Source organism: Carlito syrichta, unplaced genomic scaffold (genome assembly GCF_000164805.1).
Source record: "Carlito syrichta isolate Samal-C Ts95f unplaced genomic scaffold, Tarsius_syrichta-2.0.1 Scaffold301796, whole genome shotgun sequence".
NCBI lineage: Eukaryota > Metazoa > Chordata > Mammalia > Primates > Tarsiidae > Carlito > Carlito syrichta.
The window spans coordinates 30,528-49,373 of record NW_007245892.1 but is presented as its reverse complement, the minus strand read 5'-3'; the positions used below and the strand labels follow the sequence as shown (position 1 = coordinate 49,373).

General features: G+C 44.1%; 1 protein-coding gene across 6 annotated transcripts in view; it reads left to right on the top strand.

Moving 5' to 3' along the window:
- The first annotated feature begins 1,457 nt into the window (after positions 1-1,457).
- Positions 1,458-18,846, top strand: part of DOCK3 (dedicator of cytokinesis 3) — a 41,774-nt gene continuing 24,385 nt past the window's right edge. For 5 of the 6 annotated variants that reach the window (XM_008055254.1, XM_008055255.1, XM_008055253.1 and 2 more), the window contains exons 1-8: positions 1,475-1,550; positions 4,085-4,111; positions 4,242-4,337; positions 9,105-9,165; positions 9,691-9,784; positions 12,456-12,604; positions 15,784-15,870; positions 17,246-17,350. In XM_008055254.1, coding sequence (XP_008053445.1) covers positions 1,498-1,550; positions 4,085-4,111; positions 4,242-4,337; positions 9,105-9,165; positions 9,691-9,784; positions 12,456-12,604; positions 15,784-15,870; positions 17,246-17,350 — 672 coding nt within the window. In that variant the 5' untranslated portion in view covers positions 1,475-1,497. Of the gene's footprint in view, positions 1,551-4,084; positions 4,112-4,241; positions 4,338-9,104; positions 9,166-9,690; positions 9,785-12,455; positions 12,605-15,783; positions 15,871-17,245; positions 17,351-18,846 lie in introns of all 6 variants that reach the window. The other variant, XM_008055256.1, reaches the window with a different exon arrangement.

The following is an 18,846-nucleotide window of genomic DNA, read 5'->3' as shown; positions in this document are numbered from 1 at the left end:
CTGACTTCATATGACCCCAAGCAAGTGCCTACTTATGCCTCTTCCCTACATAAAGAGAGCAAGATAGCACTGATCCCTAAGGATTCCAGGTCTCAGATTTTCTATTTCTTCTGAAATAGATATTCAAACAGCTGACTCATTCCTTCTCTGACTATGTAGCAGACCACTATTAAAAAGGCCGTATTTATTGATCTGTCCTCATTTTCTGCTGATGAGACTTCAGAGGTCCTAATTGCCTTTAATGAATTTACAAATTCAGTTATTCTTTTATTACTCCATTGCCTTAAGATTTTTTTGTCCCTATATGGAGTAACAAAGCTTCTATAATACTACATTATTAAATGCAGCATGCCAGGATTTCTTTGTTTATATGAAGTATCTATATAAATAATATCACAATACCACTTTTTAAAGGATAAAGAAGGGTTAAAAAGATTTTATCTCACATCACTTTCAGCTAATTTCTCACCTCAGAGTAAGTCCAGTAAGGCCTATTAGAAAAGTGGCTGAGCACTACTGAATGCCTGGGCAGATCCATAGGGTAGGAACAGATGTAGTATTATTCTTTATGGTTCTAGGATCCAGTAACAAATGCAGAGAACTCAGTGATACAGCAGTGGCAAGAAGAGTAGCCCAAGAGCTTTATCTTCTGTGGGTACAAACAGTAGAGCCTATTATCCTGAAGGAAAATCTCTGAAGGAAACACATCTCATTCAACCCCGATTAATGTCAACAATTAGAGTAAGGGCAAGCTCCCCAGCAAGCTTTCTTTTTAGCTGGCTGACTAGAGGGTAAAGTTGTAATAGTAACCAAATATTTTTAAAGAAAGAAAAATACTTGACAAAGTCCTCTTTTGGATCCAAAATACTTTTTTCTCCAGGGAATCCTTGCCTTTTACCCTTAGACTTGGAAAGGGTACCTGATACTTTTAAGTCCCACTCCTTATTTAAACCACTAAGGGGAGAGGCCTTCATGATTTGGGGAGGCAGAGTGGTTTCTTGGTGCTGTAGATGAGATCTTTTTTTTTTAATTGTCGGTAGTATCACTTATTAAAAACTCACTCTTACTTCATTGACAATTATGCAAATAAGGTTCAGAGGCCCTGAAGAAACCTTCTAGTACCCATATAGAACTGGATATAATTTATTAAGCAGTTAATGTTGACTGAGTATAGGTACCTCAGTAGTTCACATTCTTGAATAACCATTTCACTAAGGAGAATGAGACAGTTTGTGTTGGTGCCAAAGAAAAACCACAGGATCCTAATCTCAACTGCAGAGCAGTAGAGTCCTAATCTCACCTACAGGGTGGGTGTAGATGAGATCTTATCTTCCCTGGCAAGGACACAATTTGAAGCAAGGACAAAATCAGAAGTATTCTCCTACAATCCTCATCACAGGAACCAGATTTTCCATTCTTCTGTTTAGGTCGGCTCAGGTTTATGAAGTTTCTACTTCCTTCTAGGTGGAGGCCGAGCTGATTGACAAGCTGGACAGCATGGTGTCAGAAGGGAAAGGTGACGAGAGCTACAGGGAGCTCTTCAGCCTACTGTAAGCTGCTCCAGCCCTAAGCACATCACATTGGGGTAGGGGTGAAGTGGGCCAATGAAAGGTAGAGGTTATAACTGCACTGGGCAGGTTTTAGAAATTGGTTATCAAGAAAGACCTGGGTTATTCCTGGTGGTAACAGTGCTCACCTCCTGTCAACAAGAAAGCAAGCTTCTACAGGGATTGCCATAGTTGACAGAAGAGGTAGAGGTAGGTAATGACTCTGAGCTCCTAGATCTGCTGACAAGAAAAGGACCATTGTATGTCTTCATAGCCTGTACTGCATTTGGTTGGACAAACGGTTCATAGGGACTCAATCAGTTTAGGGCTCAATGATGGCATTTCAGGGTGGGGGACAAATCTTCCTGTGAAACAAGGACTCCCTTTTGGCCTGCTTTATAAGATAATACAATCCATTTAAAAAACACTCCAGAGGACTCTTGAACAAGTCACCACCCCCTCTGCAGGTCAGTTTTCCTGTTTGTGAAGTGAGGTTGTTGTTCTGAATGATATCAAGATTCTCCCAGGTCTACCATTCTATGGCATCTGTCTTGAGTTGATGGAAGCCAAGAGACCTAAGGAGGGATTTGGAGGAACTATGGCCCTCCCAGGTAGACAATGATGTTGTTATTTTATCTTCCTAAGAAAATAAAATCTTAGGACATTTACAGCTCTGGGGTAGCCTCCCTATCTTACTCATCATTTTCAGCTTTGAGATTATCTTTGTTTTAGTATCATTTTGAAGACAAACTTCTAATGTATTTTTCCAGTAATAATGCTATACATTCACTTAGAACTTTATAGTGTGTAAAATGTATTGACATTTGTTATCCTATTTGATCCTGACAATATACCTGCAAGATGGGCAGAGCAGAGATTTTTCTCCTTCCCGCTTGAGAGATGACGTAACGGGGCTCAGGGAAGTGCTAGATGCCCTCAGTTGTGTGACCAGTAAGAGGCAGCTCTGGAAGGAGGACCCAGATCTTCCTGTTTCAAGAGGGGGAGGTTTTTCTGCTATACCATGCCCATTTTGTTTCTTAATGAGTCATGACATTAAATATGAATTTATTTTAAAATTACATAATTATAACTTGTAAAAATGAATCCATCTTTTAGTATTTCTCTTTCAGCAGAAGATGATTCTAATTGTGGAAATAAGGTAGAGGAATCTCTTCCTTGACCACTAACAAATGACTTCACTACAAAGGAAAAAGTACAAAAATAACCCACAATTACTAGTTACCTGACCAGATAGTGTTCATAAATTCTTTTTAAATCAGTTTGAGAACTGAGAGCCACAGATAACATGGAGTAGTATGTCACAATTTGTGTTTTGGGAAGATGTGTATTGGTATGTAAAAAAAAAGTAAATCATGGGTTAATTAGTTTAGAAAAGATTCAGTTAAACAAAATTGAGCAAGCCTCTTTAAGGTTTTTCAAAATCTTTAATGCACAAAAAGTTATATGCTGGGTGTGGTGGTGCATGCCTATAGTCCTTGTTACTCAAAAGGCTGAGGTGAAAGGATTGAGGCCATCCTGGGCAGCATGACCCCATCTAAAAAAAAAAGGATATGAAAATATCTCCAAAAGGAAGGCATAGTGACCAGCATTTCCCATGCTTGTGTGCTCACAGAACACTTCTGCCTATAGAACACAGTTTGAGAAGTACTGATATATTTCTCAATGAGTAAAGCCACAGAGGTCAGAGTTAGAGGTCTTGCCTTCTCTCTCTCTCTAACAATATGGATAACATGGGAAACCTTCATTTTCCAGAAGCCGGGCCTAAGCAGGATGCTTTGTGCAGAGAGACAGTCATCACACAGCAGTAGCATTAACAGCAGCCATGCTGTGGGGTTGAGTTCCCAGTACTGGGCCCTCAGCTGGGCCTGTTATTCCAGATGACTTTCATTACCTTAGAGAGCAAGGAATAGTGTGGAAAGGAATCAAGAATGGGATTATGTGGAGTGAGAACTGGACATGGACTCATCACTGGAGCAAGCAGAAAGAGCCATTGTCCCCTAGAAGAGAATTGTGGGATGGCCAGAGGATCTCAGAAGCCAGGCTTTTTGGAGAAGCCAGAGGCTGCCCTGTGGTACCAGGAACATGGAGTTGTCAAGTAACAAAAGGACTTTAGCATTTAGCTCTTTGCTGTGGCACATTTTGCATGGCAGCATTCTCTGACAGTTGGATGATTGAAGGTAGCTCCTGGACTTGCTCACTGTCCCTTATGTTGGATCCCCAAGGCTCGTTTCTGTGAAGAGATTGGTTTGTATGTTTGCTGAGGGTGGCTCTGGGAAGTGGATGAGGCAGATAGCCAATTGGCAAAGCCAGGCATATCCCTCAGTAACCTCTTCCTCAGCTGCTCCTTCAGAATAGACCTCACAGTATACACCTAAGCTGGCTGGACCTTTAAACCGCTCCTTCACTTCCACTTCACTGGTATCTTTAGGAACTTGTACAGGGAAATGGAAGATGTGTTCATTTGTTGCTGCCAGTTCAGTAACCTCCTTGTCTTTGCTTTCTGCTGCATGGAGTAGAACCCAGCTGTTTGGGCCCTACCCCAGGTAAGACTGCAGTGTGGTAAGTCTGCTGTCTCCAGATCTGTCACAGCCCCCATGGGCTCTTGGACCTCACTCTTGTGCCCAGGGGAAGGCTCATGAATTGTGTTTGCTTCCCCCACCCCTCCACCAATAGCCTCCTGGAGAAGGTTGAACAGGAAACATGGCGCGAGACCGGCATTTCCTTTGTGACCTCAGTCACCCGCCTCATGGAACGTCTTCTTGACTACAGGTATCTTCTCAGGCATCTATCTGACCTCTTCTCTGGTCAGAATACTCTCTCTAGCAGCAGAATTTTTCTGACCTCAAAACTGAGACCAGGTGCCCCTCATGGGGAATGTTCTGATGTAGGATGCCATCACCAATCATTAGGAATCTGCTGATACCCAAGGAAAGACAGAGTCTTCTCCCAAAGGTAGACGGTTTCCTGGGATTCCTCCCTAAAATGTGAATACCCAAGAGGTATCCCAGGGACATGAAGTTATCTGACTTTCCATCCAGAAAAGGCAAGGCTCAGAGGAATGGGCATAGCAAGAGGGAAGAGAAAAGCTGCTCCAGTGCAAAGCAGGGAACAGCTGTGGGTCCTTAGTGCAGACCATCCTCAAAGCCATATGGCTGGAAAATGAGCAGATATTTCCCTAAATATCACCTGGAGGACATTCAGTTGGCTTTTTCAGGGGCTGGGGACCCCACTTTTCAATGCCTGTGTACTTTGCCTAAAGTCAATTTATTTCTGTCCCCTGGTAGTGGCCAGAGCAGATTAGAGGAAATAACCTGTGAGCTCAGAGATCTTTATGCTATGTTCACTCTGAGAGTTCATGTGGAATTAGAGTTGTTTTAGTGAACATCTGCCTTCCCAGGAATATCATGGCTTTTGAATTAGTCCAAATGTGACAATGAAACTACCACTGCAGCCTTAATTATTCTCTCAGCAGGTTTCAGGTGATGGTTAAGTTTGCCTTTCGGAAGCCTAGAGGAAAGTAATGAGGAATGAGAAAGAATGATAAAGAAATGAAACCCAGGTTGGGCATGGTGGCTCACACCTGTAATCTCATTACTTTGGGAGGGCGAGGCAGGAGGATTACTTGAGTCCAGAAGTTCAAGACCAGTCTGGGCGAATAGCGAGACCTCATCTCTACAAAAAAAGAAATGAAACCCAGCTCCAAGCAGTAGTTGTCTTCTCTGTGCTGCAAGATGTACAAATGCCAAGTAGGGGGAGCATTTCAACCTATGGATTAGGAAATAAGGGGGTTTAGGCTATCTTCAGTTGCTGCTGAAGTACAACGTGCTGCTATGCAAAAGACATGGGTATCCAGTACACTGGCCTGGATATGGAAATGGAATTCCTGAGAAATATGCTCATATCTTTAGCATCTCCTCTTTCTGTAGCGTAGCAGTGCTGTGCGAGCTTTAGCCTGTTTTTCCTGGACCTTACAAAGGCAAAGCTGGCCTTGGGGCCTCTTGCAGAGCAGGGGACTCCTTTGCTCATACCAGGTTCCCAGCCTCTCCTGAGGTTGCAAGTAGACAGGGAAGAAAGATAGATAAAGCTCAACACCTCCCTATTATTGCAATGTTTACTAAAGGTCATCAGCCTTATTCACTGTGGCCTACCAAAAAGAGCAGAAATTAATTTCTTAGGCTCCAAGGCCTAGTTCTGGCTGCCTATATGATTTCTCTAGCTACCTTCTATAAGCAACTCAAACTCATGCCCAAAACCAATTTCATTCTCCATTTCTTACCTCAGTAGTGATATTTACAAAAGGCTTTCATGTGGCTTCAGAATCCCTTTGTGAACTGGCTTTTGCCCATTTCTCTAGCCCTATCTTCTACCAGTCGCCAATGCTTGTGCCCTGTATCCCAACCTCCCAGTGTTGCTCCTTGTTAACATGAAAGGAAACAATGTGATGTTTGTAATAGCTCCTATCTATTGAAAATCTACCACGTGAGTGCTCTTGATACATTTAGGGAGTTCCACTGTCAGGATTTCAACCCAGATCTGGCTGACTCCTTGTCTGTATTGTCCCCACTCAGCCATTCGTATCTTCCCTTTAGGCTTCTCTATATGCAGTGTTCTCTCCCAAGAGCAGCCTTCCTACTTAACTTCATCAAAGAGGCTTTCCCAAGCCAGGAACTTACCTATCTGTGCATACTTTGGATGATGACCATTTATCTAATCTTTTTGTCTTACCTTACAGAAGAGAGCCAGCTCCTTGGGGATAGGAACCCTATCCTTACCTCTCTGCTCTCTTAATGGGGCTGGCTCCTGGCGGGTGTGCAGCAGATAATTATTAATTGATAAACTTGCTGGGAGACTATACAGGAACCAAGGAACTCTTGTTCTATACCCCAATGCAGTGTAAAAAAGTATTAAGAAAATAGTTGATAAAATTCAAGGAAAGGACGTCAAACAAAAAGAAATTAGTTGTTGAAAGTTTTAAAATATATACATTGATTATATAAATAATCAATAGGTTGTACTCTAGAATGACATGAACCTGTAGAGACTCAGTTTTAGACTGGCAATATTTTAGGTACTCAGTGGAATGCCTCTTCAACTTTTGTGTTAATGTCTTTAACCTTTGTGTGAATCCCAGACACTCTGTGTCAGATATAAAGATGCTCACTAGCAGTAACTATATTTCTCAGATTAGGAAACAGAGCCTTAGAAGGATTTTCTTAGTTCCTGGAACAGACAGGGATAGAGCTAGGATTGCCAAACCCTTGTGGCTCTAAGTGAGACCTCTACCTACAATGGGCACTGGAGGTTATGAAGCCTCCTGTCACAATGAGGGCTGCCTGGCCACTGGTCTCAGCCCCAGCCTGCCCAGTGTACACAGGTGAGATAGATGCTTCAGAAGCTTCTTCCTCTGATGAGAGACTTCCCTGCCTACACTCCAGAGAAAGAGCAAAAGGGAGAGCAACTGCTGCTCCCAAGTCAGAGATTTTAAAAGGCATCCACTTTGTTGAGTAGTCAGACAGAAGTGATGCAAAGCTACACAGAGGAACTTACTGTTAGCAGTGCATAGGAGAAACAGTCGTGAGCACAAAGGTGTATAGGAATGCCCCTGACATCAGTGTTGAGGCCAGTTCTTTTCTGTTGGTTTGCTTGGCTATGAAGTTTTGGTTAAGGCCAAATAGAAGGTAATGCTTGGTAAATGTTTCAGATACTTTATAGAAAATACAAACAACTAAATTCCAAAGTGACTAGGTAAGATCTCAATGCCCTCCCTGGGGCCTAGTTGTTGGGGAGACAGGCACCTCTTGCCACTTTGTAGGTTACTTAGAACAAATTGGCTATCTGCCCTTAGGCTTACTCCTCTTGAAAAGTCAAGCAGTTTCCTGGCCCTCCTCACAATAAAGGACAGATTTTGCTGAGGGATGTTAAGGACCCTCATATCTGGCTACATGAAAACCAAATGCCTTCTGGGGTGAATGTGCTTATATTACTCCATTTTGCATCGCTACAAAGGAGTATTTGAGGCTGGGTAATTTGTAAAGAAAAGAGATTTATTTGGCTCACAGTTCTGCATGGCACTAGCATCTGCCTAGTTTCTGGTGAAGCTTCAGGAAGGCTTAACTCATGGCAAGAGTAGAAGCAAAAGAGAAAGAGGTACCAGACTCTTTTAAATAGCCAACTCTCATGTGAGCTAATAGAGCCAGAACTCACCCATTACCACAAGAATGACACCAAGCCATTCATGAGACACCTGCCCTCGTGACCCAAGCACCTCTCACTAGGCCCCACTTCCATTATTGGGGATCACATTTCAACACGAGATGTGAGGAGACAAACATCCAAATTATATCAGTGCTGATAGGGCAAACCTTCCCAGAAAGGAGAGCCTTGGTACCAAACCCCATAGAGGTGTCAAGTCTGAGAACAGAGCTACATAGGAAGGACATTTGACTTTGCCGAAGACCATGGAAGTGGTATGGATTTCCAATATCCCTTCCTTTCAAAGAAGTCACCTCAGAGTCTTCCCTTTGCTTGCTGGGAAGGTTGGGGAGAAATGTCTATCCAAAGGTTCAGTGACTTGTCCTGGGGCTCCTGACTTCCAGCTGTTCTGCTCCTCACTGGGCCCTGTGCCTGTCAGTGGAGCAAAGCCAAGACACACTTTCCATCCTAGCCCTAGAGATCCATTCTGCAGCTTTTCCCCAGAGCTGTTAATATACAACTGTACAAGAAACTAGATCTTCTCCAGAGCAGTGTGGGGTGCTGTGGAAGGAGACACAGCAAGCAGATGGGACTCTGACTGGCTGTGTATATAGGAGGCTTCTTGCTGGATTCACCAGTTTGGTTCTTATTCTCCTTCATCCCCTTGTGCCTGACCTCTGCCCCTGCCCACAGAAGCTTGACTTTGACCAACCCTCTCCCTACCTTGATAAGGATCCCTTCTCAGTGTTCCTATTGTTCTGTCTCTCACAGGCCAGCCCTGACCCTGATAGGTATGAAAGCAGCTCAGTCCTGGCTGAAGCTGCCTTTAACTCAGAAAGAAGCACCAGACCTGCTGCTTCTGGTGAGAGATAGTTTTAAAGGCTAATACACAGGAAGGAGACTATAGGGATAAATGCCGCTAGGTGGTGAACATGTACAGGGCCCTGAAGCAGAGGGTCTTGGCTTCTATTCAACACTGTCCCACAAAGTGAAACCTCCCTTTAAGGAGAACTCTGTGCCTTTCTTTTGGGGAACCTGAGGATTTGGCCTTTCACTTAGCTGACACACTCTTTTGTGCTTAGGACATTGGTAGGTGTTCTAGGTTCTGCATTTTGTTTCCAGAACAAGGGACTTAGTTGAAAAGAGATCTTTGAGCCCCAGGAGTGGGTCCAAAGCTCGAAGGGAGCTCTGAGTATAATCCTTATCTGTGGAAGTAGTTCCTGTTGGAGGGCATTCTAATCTGGGATTTGGTCACACTAAAACCCCAGTGATACTGCAGTTCTGTGTATTGTCTCAGAGATGCCAGCTCAAATCATGGGTGCTCATCTATGCACTCTCTTCCAGGGACTGCATGAAAGGAGAGGAAACAGAGAATAAGAAGATCGGCTGCACTGTTAACCTGATGGTGAGAGGACATTGGCTCTCCCTACTATCTACCAAGCAGAATGGTTTCTGATCTTGTACTGTGATTGTCTTGACTTTTCTACAATACATGGCTGTAGGCCTAAGGGTCTGAGTCAGGGCATCAGCTCTGTTACTGGTATCTTGAAGGCCTGAACCTCCCCAAACACATTCCCACTTGGGGAAGGAGTGAAATGAGCTTCTCTTTGGGCATAACTCTAGTGTGACCTCTTAGCAAGGTCCCACCAACCCTGACTTGAATCAGGGTAATTCAAGTCTGCCCTGATTTCTGATCTGATGCTCTTCCTCTCTCACACTACTCAGTGCTCCCACAGACCTGCCAGTTTCCACTCCCAGCAGGTGTTCCTTGTGGCTAGTTCTTTCTTTCTGGTGCTGCCTCCAGGGCCTACCCTCACCCTCTTACCCAGCACACCAAAGGCTTTGACCAGCTGCCTAGAGCTCAGATATGGCCTCCACAGGTAGCAGACTTTCTCATCTTTGTGTCTGTTTCCTCCTTCTTCTCTTATAGAACTTTTACAAATCTGAGATTAACAAAGAAGAGATGTATATCCGCTATATCCATAAGCTTTGTGACATGCACTTGCAGGCTGAAAACTACACAGGTGAGTAGGGAGAGGGGAGAGTCATGCCTGCCCATGAGAACAGGCTGAAGGGATATGCACAACTAGCAGTGAAAGGCCCTGGGCCTTAATGACAAACATTTGAAAAACCCATCCACTTATCACAATCGTTAAACACTCATTTATTGATCTTCCAGCACCTTCAAATATTTCAGCATGATGACCCTGCCTTATGTTAGGGCTCATGCTATCTCCTCACCTCATTCCTTTCCCTCAACAGATGGAACTTCCACTCATGCCTTTGTGCCATGCCCTTCACTGCTTGAGACTGTTTCACTCTCCTTCCCTCCTATGCACCCCTCTGAAGCCTCAAGGATGATCTCCAAATTCTGGTGCACCAGGTTCAGAGCATCATGAGCTCACTGTCAATCCTCCTATCTGGAGCTAAGTGAGGCCACAACAAAGAAGTATTCCCCCAAATCCTGGGACTTCCAGAACTCACTGACAGACTAGGCTCTTCAGACCTTGCAACTGCATAGCAGCCCAACATCAAGCTCCCAGTGAAGAGTAGAGAGTGTTTGTCTGAATTCTTTTTTTTTTTTTGAGTTGCAGTCTCACTCTGTCACCCAGGCTGGAGTGCAGTGGCACACTCACGGCCACTCCAGCTTCAACCGGCTGGGCTCCGGCAATCCTTCCATCTCAGCCTTCCAAGTAGCTGGAACTACAGGTGCATGCTACCACGCCCAGCTAATTTTTTTTTTGTTGTTATTTATTATAGAGACGAGGTCTCGCCAAGTTGCCCAGGCTGGTCTCAAACCTGCATGCTCAGGCAATCCACTTGCCTCAGCCTCCCAAAGTGCTGAAATTACAAGCTGAGCCACCGAGTCTGGCCCATCTGATTTCTTCACAGGCCAGACAGGGCCCCTTTCATTGTATCTACAATTTAATCCAAAACTTAACCTTTTCTAACTAGAACAAAATTTAAAGCATTTCAAAGTGCCTGTCACAACTCTCTTTACTAAGAGCCGCTCTGAATCAGAAGGATGTGTTCATGCGTGTTCCTTCTGATCGCCTTATGCCATAGTTCCCCCAAAATAGCCATCTTCTCTACTGTGGTGACCAGCTACTTTGTCTTAGCCCTTAGGCTATAAGACTGGAATTTGAATAAGCAAGGAAATTAAAGCTTTTTGTCTGCAAATATTACTGCATTCTATTGATTTGTAAAAATAGAGACTCTTCTGTCCTTATTTGTAGATGTTACAGAGTGTTTAGCATAGATGCCACCTTTTATGACTAGCACAGCTTGGCAAGAATTAAATCTAAAATGACTTGACTGTGAATCTTAAATTTTGCTGATTAAAAAAATGTTTTAAATAAAATGACTGGACTGAATCTGCCATTATCTACATACATTTCCACCCATGATCCCAGCAACCCTCTGAGAAGGCAGCAAAGAGAAGGATTTGGATAATTTTATGTATCAGTAGAGGCATTTGTTAAACTTCTAGAGGACTTGGCCATGACTGAGAGACTGGTTCAGGGGTTTGAACAGACAGAGGGTACAGAGTCTTATCTCCAGTGGATCAGGGAATGACATCTGAAAGGAATATAGGCAGGGAAGAAAAAGATAGTGTCCTAAGTTCCAGAGGGAGGCCCTAAGTGCCACAAGCCTTGTTCTACTTCCAGTTCTACTTCCAGAGGGTCATTTCCAGAACTATGCTGAGGGGTTCCTGGATTCGGTGAGGAGGCGTGTGAATCCTTGGGCAGGAGGTTCCAGTGGCAAGGGTACAGACAAAGAGGCAAGGATGAGGAGGAGCCTAGAGAGAGGACACAGGCAAGTGGGCCTTGCTAAAATTGGAAGTGGGTCGCAAAATGCATAGAAATGAGATTCTTCATAGTCATAGGGAGTAGGTTTGAGTAGAGCTTTGAAAGCCAGGCAGAAGCTAGAACTAATTAACTTACCAGTAGCAGATGCCTGCTAAAAATGAGCAAATAGAACAGGAAAAAGAAAGCTGTGTAAAGAGGGCCCTGAGCAGTGGCTATAATTCAGTGACTCATCCCTTGGAAGTTAGGGAGCCAGAATACTTAGCTGCTGTTGTTTTTACATAACCCTCTCTAATTGTTTCACACATAGAGTAAGATATTGCCAGGCCTTCACTCTGGGTCCAGTATTAAGGACCCAGTTTCCAGGAATGGAACCTCTGGCTCCAGGGCCATCATGTAATTATTACCATTCACACTTCTCTTTGGTTCTTTTAGAAATGGTAGGGGTAAAGAGAAAAGGGTTATTCCCAGGTCATTCCCATTTCTGCTGAGGGCAGAAAATGGTGTTGGAGGCATTGAGGCTGGCTTAGGGAGGGCTGAGGGAAGCCTTGGTTGGTGCTTACTCCGAAAAGCCAGTTCTGAGAAGATTAGAGGAAGCTGTAGTCAGTTGAGCAAAAAGGAACTCAAAAGCTCTCTCTGATGTCTCAGTCTTTCCCAAAACAAGGCAACCTGTGCAGAGACTCTTGGGTAGCTGAGCCAGTCTTTATTCTTTATCTGGAGCACAGAACAGGAGACCAGGCCATGGAAGGACAAGGTTTATTGGCTTGCCTGGCAGTCCCACTGATATCCAGTGTCCCTGACCTGGGCTGCACATGACTTGCCCTAGCATTCTGCTCAGCACAGCCCCCTGCCACCAGCCCCTGGGCCTCCATGCTGCCTATCCCCACAGAGGCTGCATTCACCCTGCTCCTTTACTGTGAGCTGCTGCAGTGGGAGGACCGGCCACTGCGGGAATTCCTCCACTACCCATCACAGACAGAGTGGCAGCGGAAAGAGGGACTGTGCCGGAAGATCATTCACTACTTCAACAAAGGCAAGGTAGGTGTCATTAGGCAAGCCATTCAGCCCCTCAGCTTCTCTGACGCATGACATCTTGCAGTTGGCAGCAGCTGCAGAGGGTGGTGTGTGGGGTGGTAAGTAGGTGGGTGCCCATGTATGTACATCAGAATTGGAGACAGCATGATTTTTTCTGGGGAAGGGGGCAGCTTAATTCTGTGGCTTGAAAGCCAGTTCTAGATTGTAGGTGTTAGAGACTACCCCACATACCAACTTTGCACATCTATTAATGCTATTGCTCCTACAGCAGGGGCTTCTTGAACTTTGCTTGTTTTTATTAGATTTACTTAAAGAATTTATGCAGATTTCTAATCTGTAGCCGTAAAAAAAAAGTGAGTGGTAAAAACGAATTTTAACCATTTACCCATAGCCAAAGGCCTGTCCTATCTCTTACTAGTACATGTTCTTGTGCTTGGATTTCCCTTCCCTACAGCACAGCCTGGGCCTCTCTCATATTGGGATTATTCTCCATCAAACTAGCTTCCATGGGATTGGCAGCATTGTCAGCACTGGTTTAGGATTGCTTGGGGCTTACCAGTCATCCTGCTCCCATCCCTAAAAGGGCTCTTCGTAGGACCCTCTGACCACCTACTATTGGGTATGGCCCATGCATTGGAAAGGCATATACGTATAATACATATAAAGGTGTATAACTTGTTGAAGCCATTGTCTCATTACTGAAATAGTATCACTTGGGGAATGGTAGTGGCTGAGCCCCTGACTCAGATGAATAGAAATTGGGGTTTTGTTTGTTTGTTTGAGTCAGGGTCTCACTCTGTTACCCAGGCTGGAGTAGAGTGGCATGATTACAACTCACCACATCCTCTGAACTCATGAACTGAACAGATTCTCCTACCTCTGCCTCCAAAGTAGCTGGGACTATAGGCATATACCAACAAGCACAGCTAATTTTTTGAGTTTTTTTGTAGAGATGAGGTCCTGCTATGTTGCCCAGGCTGGGGAAAAAAAAATTTTTTTTAATGAGTTTTTTGGCTGGGTACAGTGGCTAACACTTGCGATCCCAGCACTTTGGGAGGCCTAGGTAGGAGGATTGCTTGAGCCTAGGAGTTCAAGACCAACCTGGGCACATAACAAGATTTTGTCTCTACAAAAAAATCAAAAAATTAGCCAGGCTTGGTGGCACACACCTGTAATCCTAGCTACTCAGGAGGCTGGGGGAAAGTATCACCTGAGCCCAGGAGGTCGAAGCTGTGGTGAGCTATGATCACGCTGCTGCTTTCCAGCCTGAGTGACAGAAAAACCCCAACTCAAAAAAAAAATAAAAAAACTAAGCTTATTTTTTTTAATCAAAAAGAAAGATTTAAACATTAATTGCTTTTGTCTATACATCAGACAACATTCTTCAATTTTACATAACATAGGAGACTTCTGTGTTTGTTTAAAAATACTCAAAAAACATTCACCCATGCAGAGATTGCATCAGTAAGCCAATTCCAGATTGTAGGAGCCTACAGAAACTCTTGTGTGACCAACTCAGATAGGAGGCCCATACTCAGCTATCGGCCAGCCATCGGACTAACCCACAATGTTGATCCAAAGCCTCCTCCCCTTGCTAGCTTAAGGCCTGTTGTAAGGCCTGTCAGGCACAGATTTAGGCCTATCTTCCTGGCACCCAAATAACCTAGAGCCGCCACTGACCCACATGCCCAGCAAACCTCTCCCTGCTTGGAGGGAATAACAAGAGCATGGTGTGGATATGCATGAGTGTTTTTATTCTATATTTTGAATTGGGTTTTCACTCTGTCGCCCTGGCTGGAATGTGGTGGCACAATCACAGCTCACTGCAGTCTCGATCTCCTGCCACCTCAGCCTCTCAAGGAGATGGGATTACAGGCACTCACCACAATGCCCAATTAATTTTTTTAAAAATCTTTATAAAGACAAGGTCTTGCTATATTGCCCAGGCTGGTGTCAAACTCCTGGGCTGAAACAATTCTCTTGCCTCTGTCTCCCAAAGTACTGAGATTATAGGTGTAAGCCACTATTCCCAGCCATGAGTGCTTTTAGTATATTCATTCTCCTCTTTTCTTTCCATGGGCACAGTACAGAATGGAAGTTATCCTCATCTGAGCTTACTGGTGTGATGTATGAGCATTAATGGTCCCTTCTTCATCCCACATTATAGTAGTACATAGAAAAGTAGAGTTAAACCTTAATATAGGCAAGGGAATGAAACACAAAACCTGCCTGAGTATTGTAATAGACAGGAAGGGGAGCAGGACTAGGAGGCTCCATAGGCTACCTTTTAAGAATCTCCTACTCCTTCCAGAAACCCTGCCTTTACTGTGAATTGCTGGAGGAGCAGAGTATGTGCCAAGTAGAGACCACTCAGTGAGCCCTTTCATGGAAGGAAGGAAGGAAGGAAAGCAGGGAGGGAGGAAGGAGAGAGAAAGAAAGAAAGAGAGAGAAGGAAAGGAGATGACCAATATTGCTTCTTTATGAAGGCTACTGCAGCCTTCCTCAGGTACCTGTTGGATGGGCTGTTGCCATAATAGGACCCAACAGGACCCACACCACAGAAACAGCCTGGGATTTGACTAGGCAAGGATCATCTGAAGCCTAGTTTAAAGTTCAAGTATTTCCATTAAGGAAATTGTCGGGCCTACTACCAAGTCCTTGGGTAGGCACTTTCTTCTTGGTTTCTATACTTGTTTCTGAACTTAAACGATCTTACTATAAAGTGTTTCCTTTATTAACTCACTAAATAAACATTTATTGAGTACCTTATACATGCCTGGCATTATTCTAGCCTATGAAGATAAATAGGGTCCCTGCCCTCATGCAGTTTTATCATCTAATCAAGAGTAATACAACAAAGAAGTAAGTAATTTTTAAAAACTAACATAACTTTAGAGTGACAACAGAAATGAACTGGAAAATACCTGTTTTTGACAAGGTGATCAGAAACGACCTCTTGGAGGTGGAGACATTTGAACAGATACCTGAAACTATGCTTGCACTAGAAAGCCACAATGTTGTGTGTCATACTCCCCAAATTGGTTTTGAGGCATAAATTCTTTGTAATATGAATTGGAGCTGGCAGGAGGATGTTTGTTGTGTTCTGTGATGTGTTAAATATGCGCTTAGGCCAGTCTGAGGATGCCTGATGTGCTGAAACCTTGTTTCTATTTCTGACACAGAGCTGGGAGTTTGGGATCCCACTGTGCAGGGAGCTGGCATGTCAGTACGAGAGCCTCTACGATTATCAGAGCCTCAGCTGGATTCGGGTGAGTTGTGTCCCTTCTCCCACCCCAGCCCTGACGAGAGGTGCCAGACTTTCTTGGCATCAGTTTTTAAGTGAGCATTCACAATAAGCCCAGCCCTTGATTTAGTGTTAAGGACAGTATAGGGAAAACAGAAACCAGGATTCCTGCCCTCAAGACACTTGTAGTCTGACTGGGGAACCAAAACACACCTGACAAATGATTGTGTGATCTGGACCCCAAGGGCCACTGGTGCTCAGAAAAGGGAGAAGCCAGCATAGGCAGGATAGGATGGGGGTTTCAAGTAGGAGGTGGCAGCTCGACTTCATGGAGAATCTTTTCCTGTAATGGTTTTGTTTAAGGATGTTTCATCCAAAAACTGTATAAGAGCTATCCCCACTTTGACTTATGGTTACTTGTAAGCACTTTGTCCTTCCTTTTTTTAACCAAAATATTCAAAAATTAAGTAAGATACCCCAAGGGCTTTGAAGGTCTGCACCAAATGTTTTCTGGTTGCCAGTGCTAGGTTCTGAATTATAACAGCTGCTGATTTCATCAGCAAAGAGAGATTAGTAGCAAATATCAACTCACCCTCCCTGTACCCATATCCTTATGGCCAGCTCTCTTCTGTTCCCTAATCCAGATTGGGGTTTGAGTGTGTTCCTCTAGCAGTAGCTTCTTGATTGGTTTTGAAGACCACTACTCCCTGGAAGGATGGCTTTATCGAATGCATTAGCACTATCTTCCCAAAGTTTCAGTAGGTTTTTCTCTGAATGTGAAGCCAGGTCACCCAAGACTTAAAAACTTACTGGCTCTGGTAGTGCTAGACATTATGGATGTTAGTTAACTTTTCAAGTTTAAAGTCTCCTAAATCAGAACCAGTACCAGTGATGCTAGCCTTACTCACTATGGTTGTTAGTATCTTTAGTCAGACAATAGAACAAGAGCAGAAGAAGTTGAACTAATGTGAAATGGTGCTGAGAATTGTTGATAGCCAGCTACAAGCAACCCTGGTCAGGGGGCAACTATAGTAAGTATCAGACAAAACTAGAAATCCCTGGGCAGAAAAAGTCTATGTTAAATGTGTGTCCTCCAAGTGCAGGAAACCCAGGTCTATATGGGGTTGATTCTATGCCCTGGGAAGGACGTTCAGAGCAGCAGCACAGGGCTGTAGTGGGCAGGCCTGTCCCCTTTCCACCAGTGATGATGAAGGGCTAGATTCTCTTCTATGATGCAGCTCCCTGGAGAGAGCTTGGTCATGGCTAAGGGCTTACTTCTTCTTACCTAGATTGAGTTGCCATGATCCCTTTCCAGAAGGTAGTGTCTAGTTGGGCCTGGGAGAGCTTGCTTTGGACACCAGTAGCAGTCAAGCCAACCTGAAGGCCTTTCTCTTTCACAGAAAATGGAGGCTAGCTACTATGACAGCATTATGGAGCAGCAACGCCTGGAGCCTGAGTTCTTTCGTGTTGGCTTCTATGGCAGGAAGTTTCCTTTCTTCCTTCGGGTGAGTCCATTCAGGTAGTCACAAGAACTTACATATTTTACACGTAATTCACTTAAAACTTGTACTTTATTGTCCTTTTTGCCTATTCTACTGAATACTTATTTTCAATCACCAAAAGACATTTGACTTTGACTGGACTGGCTGTCAACTTCAGACTGTTTTAGACTGCTGTATTATTCTGTAGCTACCAGGAATGTGTGAGGTCGGCATTCTCACCAAATCAACCAAGTTTCTTCAGGAAGTGACCAGGGTCTAAGTACCCATAAGTACCTTCTAACTTCTGCCTCCAGTGCCTGGAACCTCCATAGTGATTCTTTTCCACCAAAAATGGCACCAATACAGCCCTGACCTTAACAGTAGGCTTGTCTATTGGAGTTTGTCAGCTAGTCTATAGTTTATGAAGCCAGAATGGAAAACTGTTGGTTTGAGAGAGGACAACCTAGAGAACACATCACTTGGCTCCTGGGGCCCTGAGGGAGCTGCCATACATTGGGTTTGGCTGTGGAAAGCTTCTTCTACACAGCCAATTCTCTGACACAGGATGATGACACCCATTTCTCTCCACCATTCCCGGGCAGGCTGGGCTGGAATATAAACAGAGTGAAAAGAATGACTGAGCATATAGATCTATTGACAACAGTTGTGATTTTCTTCTTTTTTCAGCACAACCCAAAAGCTCCAGGAGTAGTCAGCTGTATTTCATAAAGATGTATTGTTCTCAGATGAATGAAATGAAACTGCCCTGATGAAGGGACCCCAGAGCAGTTAAAAACTAAGATTAGTTCTGATTGTCCCCAGTTCCAACATCTTGCTAAATGTTCAATGTCCATAAGTCTCAACAAGCAGTTGGGAAAGTTCACGGGATCCCTTTGATATGTTTGGGATCCTGTCTTACTGGAGAAATTGCTTTAGCCAGTGAGCAATAACAAGCTTGGTATCACATCAAAGGTCAATCAGGCTTAAGGGCTCTTTAAAATAAATCCAGTCTGCTAGCAACAGAATCCAGGCCAACTGCATTTCAGATGTAAGGCAGGTCAATTTGAACTTTTCCTGAGCACTAATCATTCTATGCTTAAAGGTAAAATTATCTGTGTGGGAATTGGTAATACAACAGGCACAGCAAGCTCACTCTGTCTAATTTTGATCCCCAGGAAGACTAACTCTTTTCTGCAGGAGTGTTTTTAGTAGTAGAATGGAAATAAGTAGCTGGGTGCAGGGACTCATGCCTGTAATCCCAGCACTTTGGGAGGCTGAGGCGAGAGGATTGCCTGAGCTCAGGAGTTTGAGACCAACCTGGGCAACATGGCAAGACCTTGTCTCTACAATAAATCAAAAAATTAGACAGGTGTAGTGGCACACACCTGTAATTCCAGCTACTTGGAAGGCTGAGGCAGAAGGATCTCCTGAGCCCAGCAGGTTGAGACTGTGATGGCCATGAGCATGCCACTGCACTCCAGCCAGGATAACAGAGTAAGACTCCAACTTAAGAGTGGGGG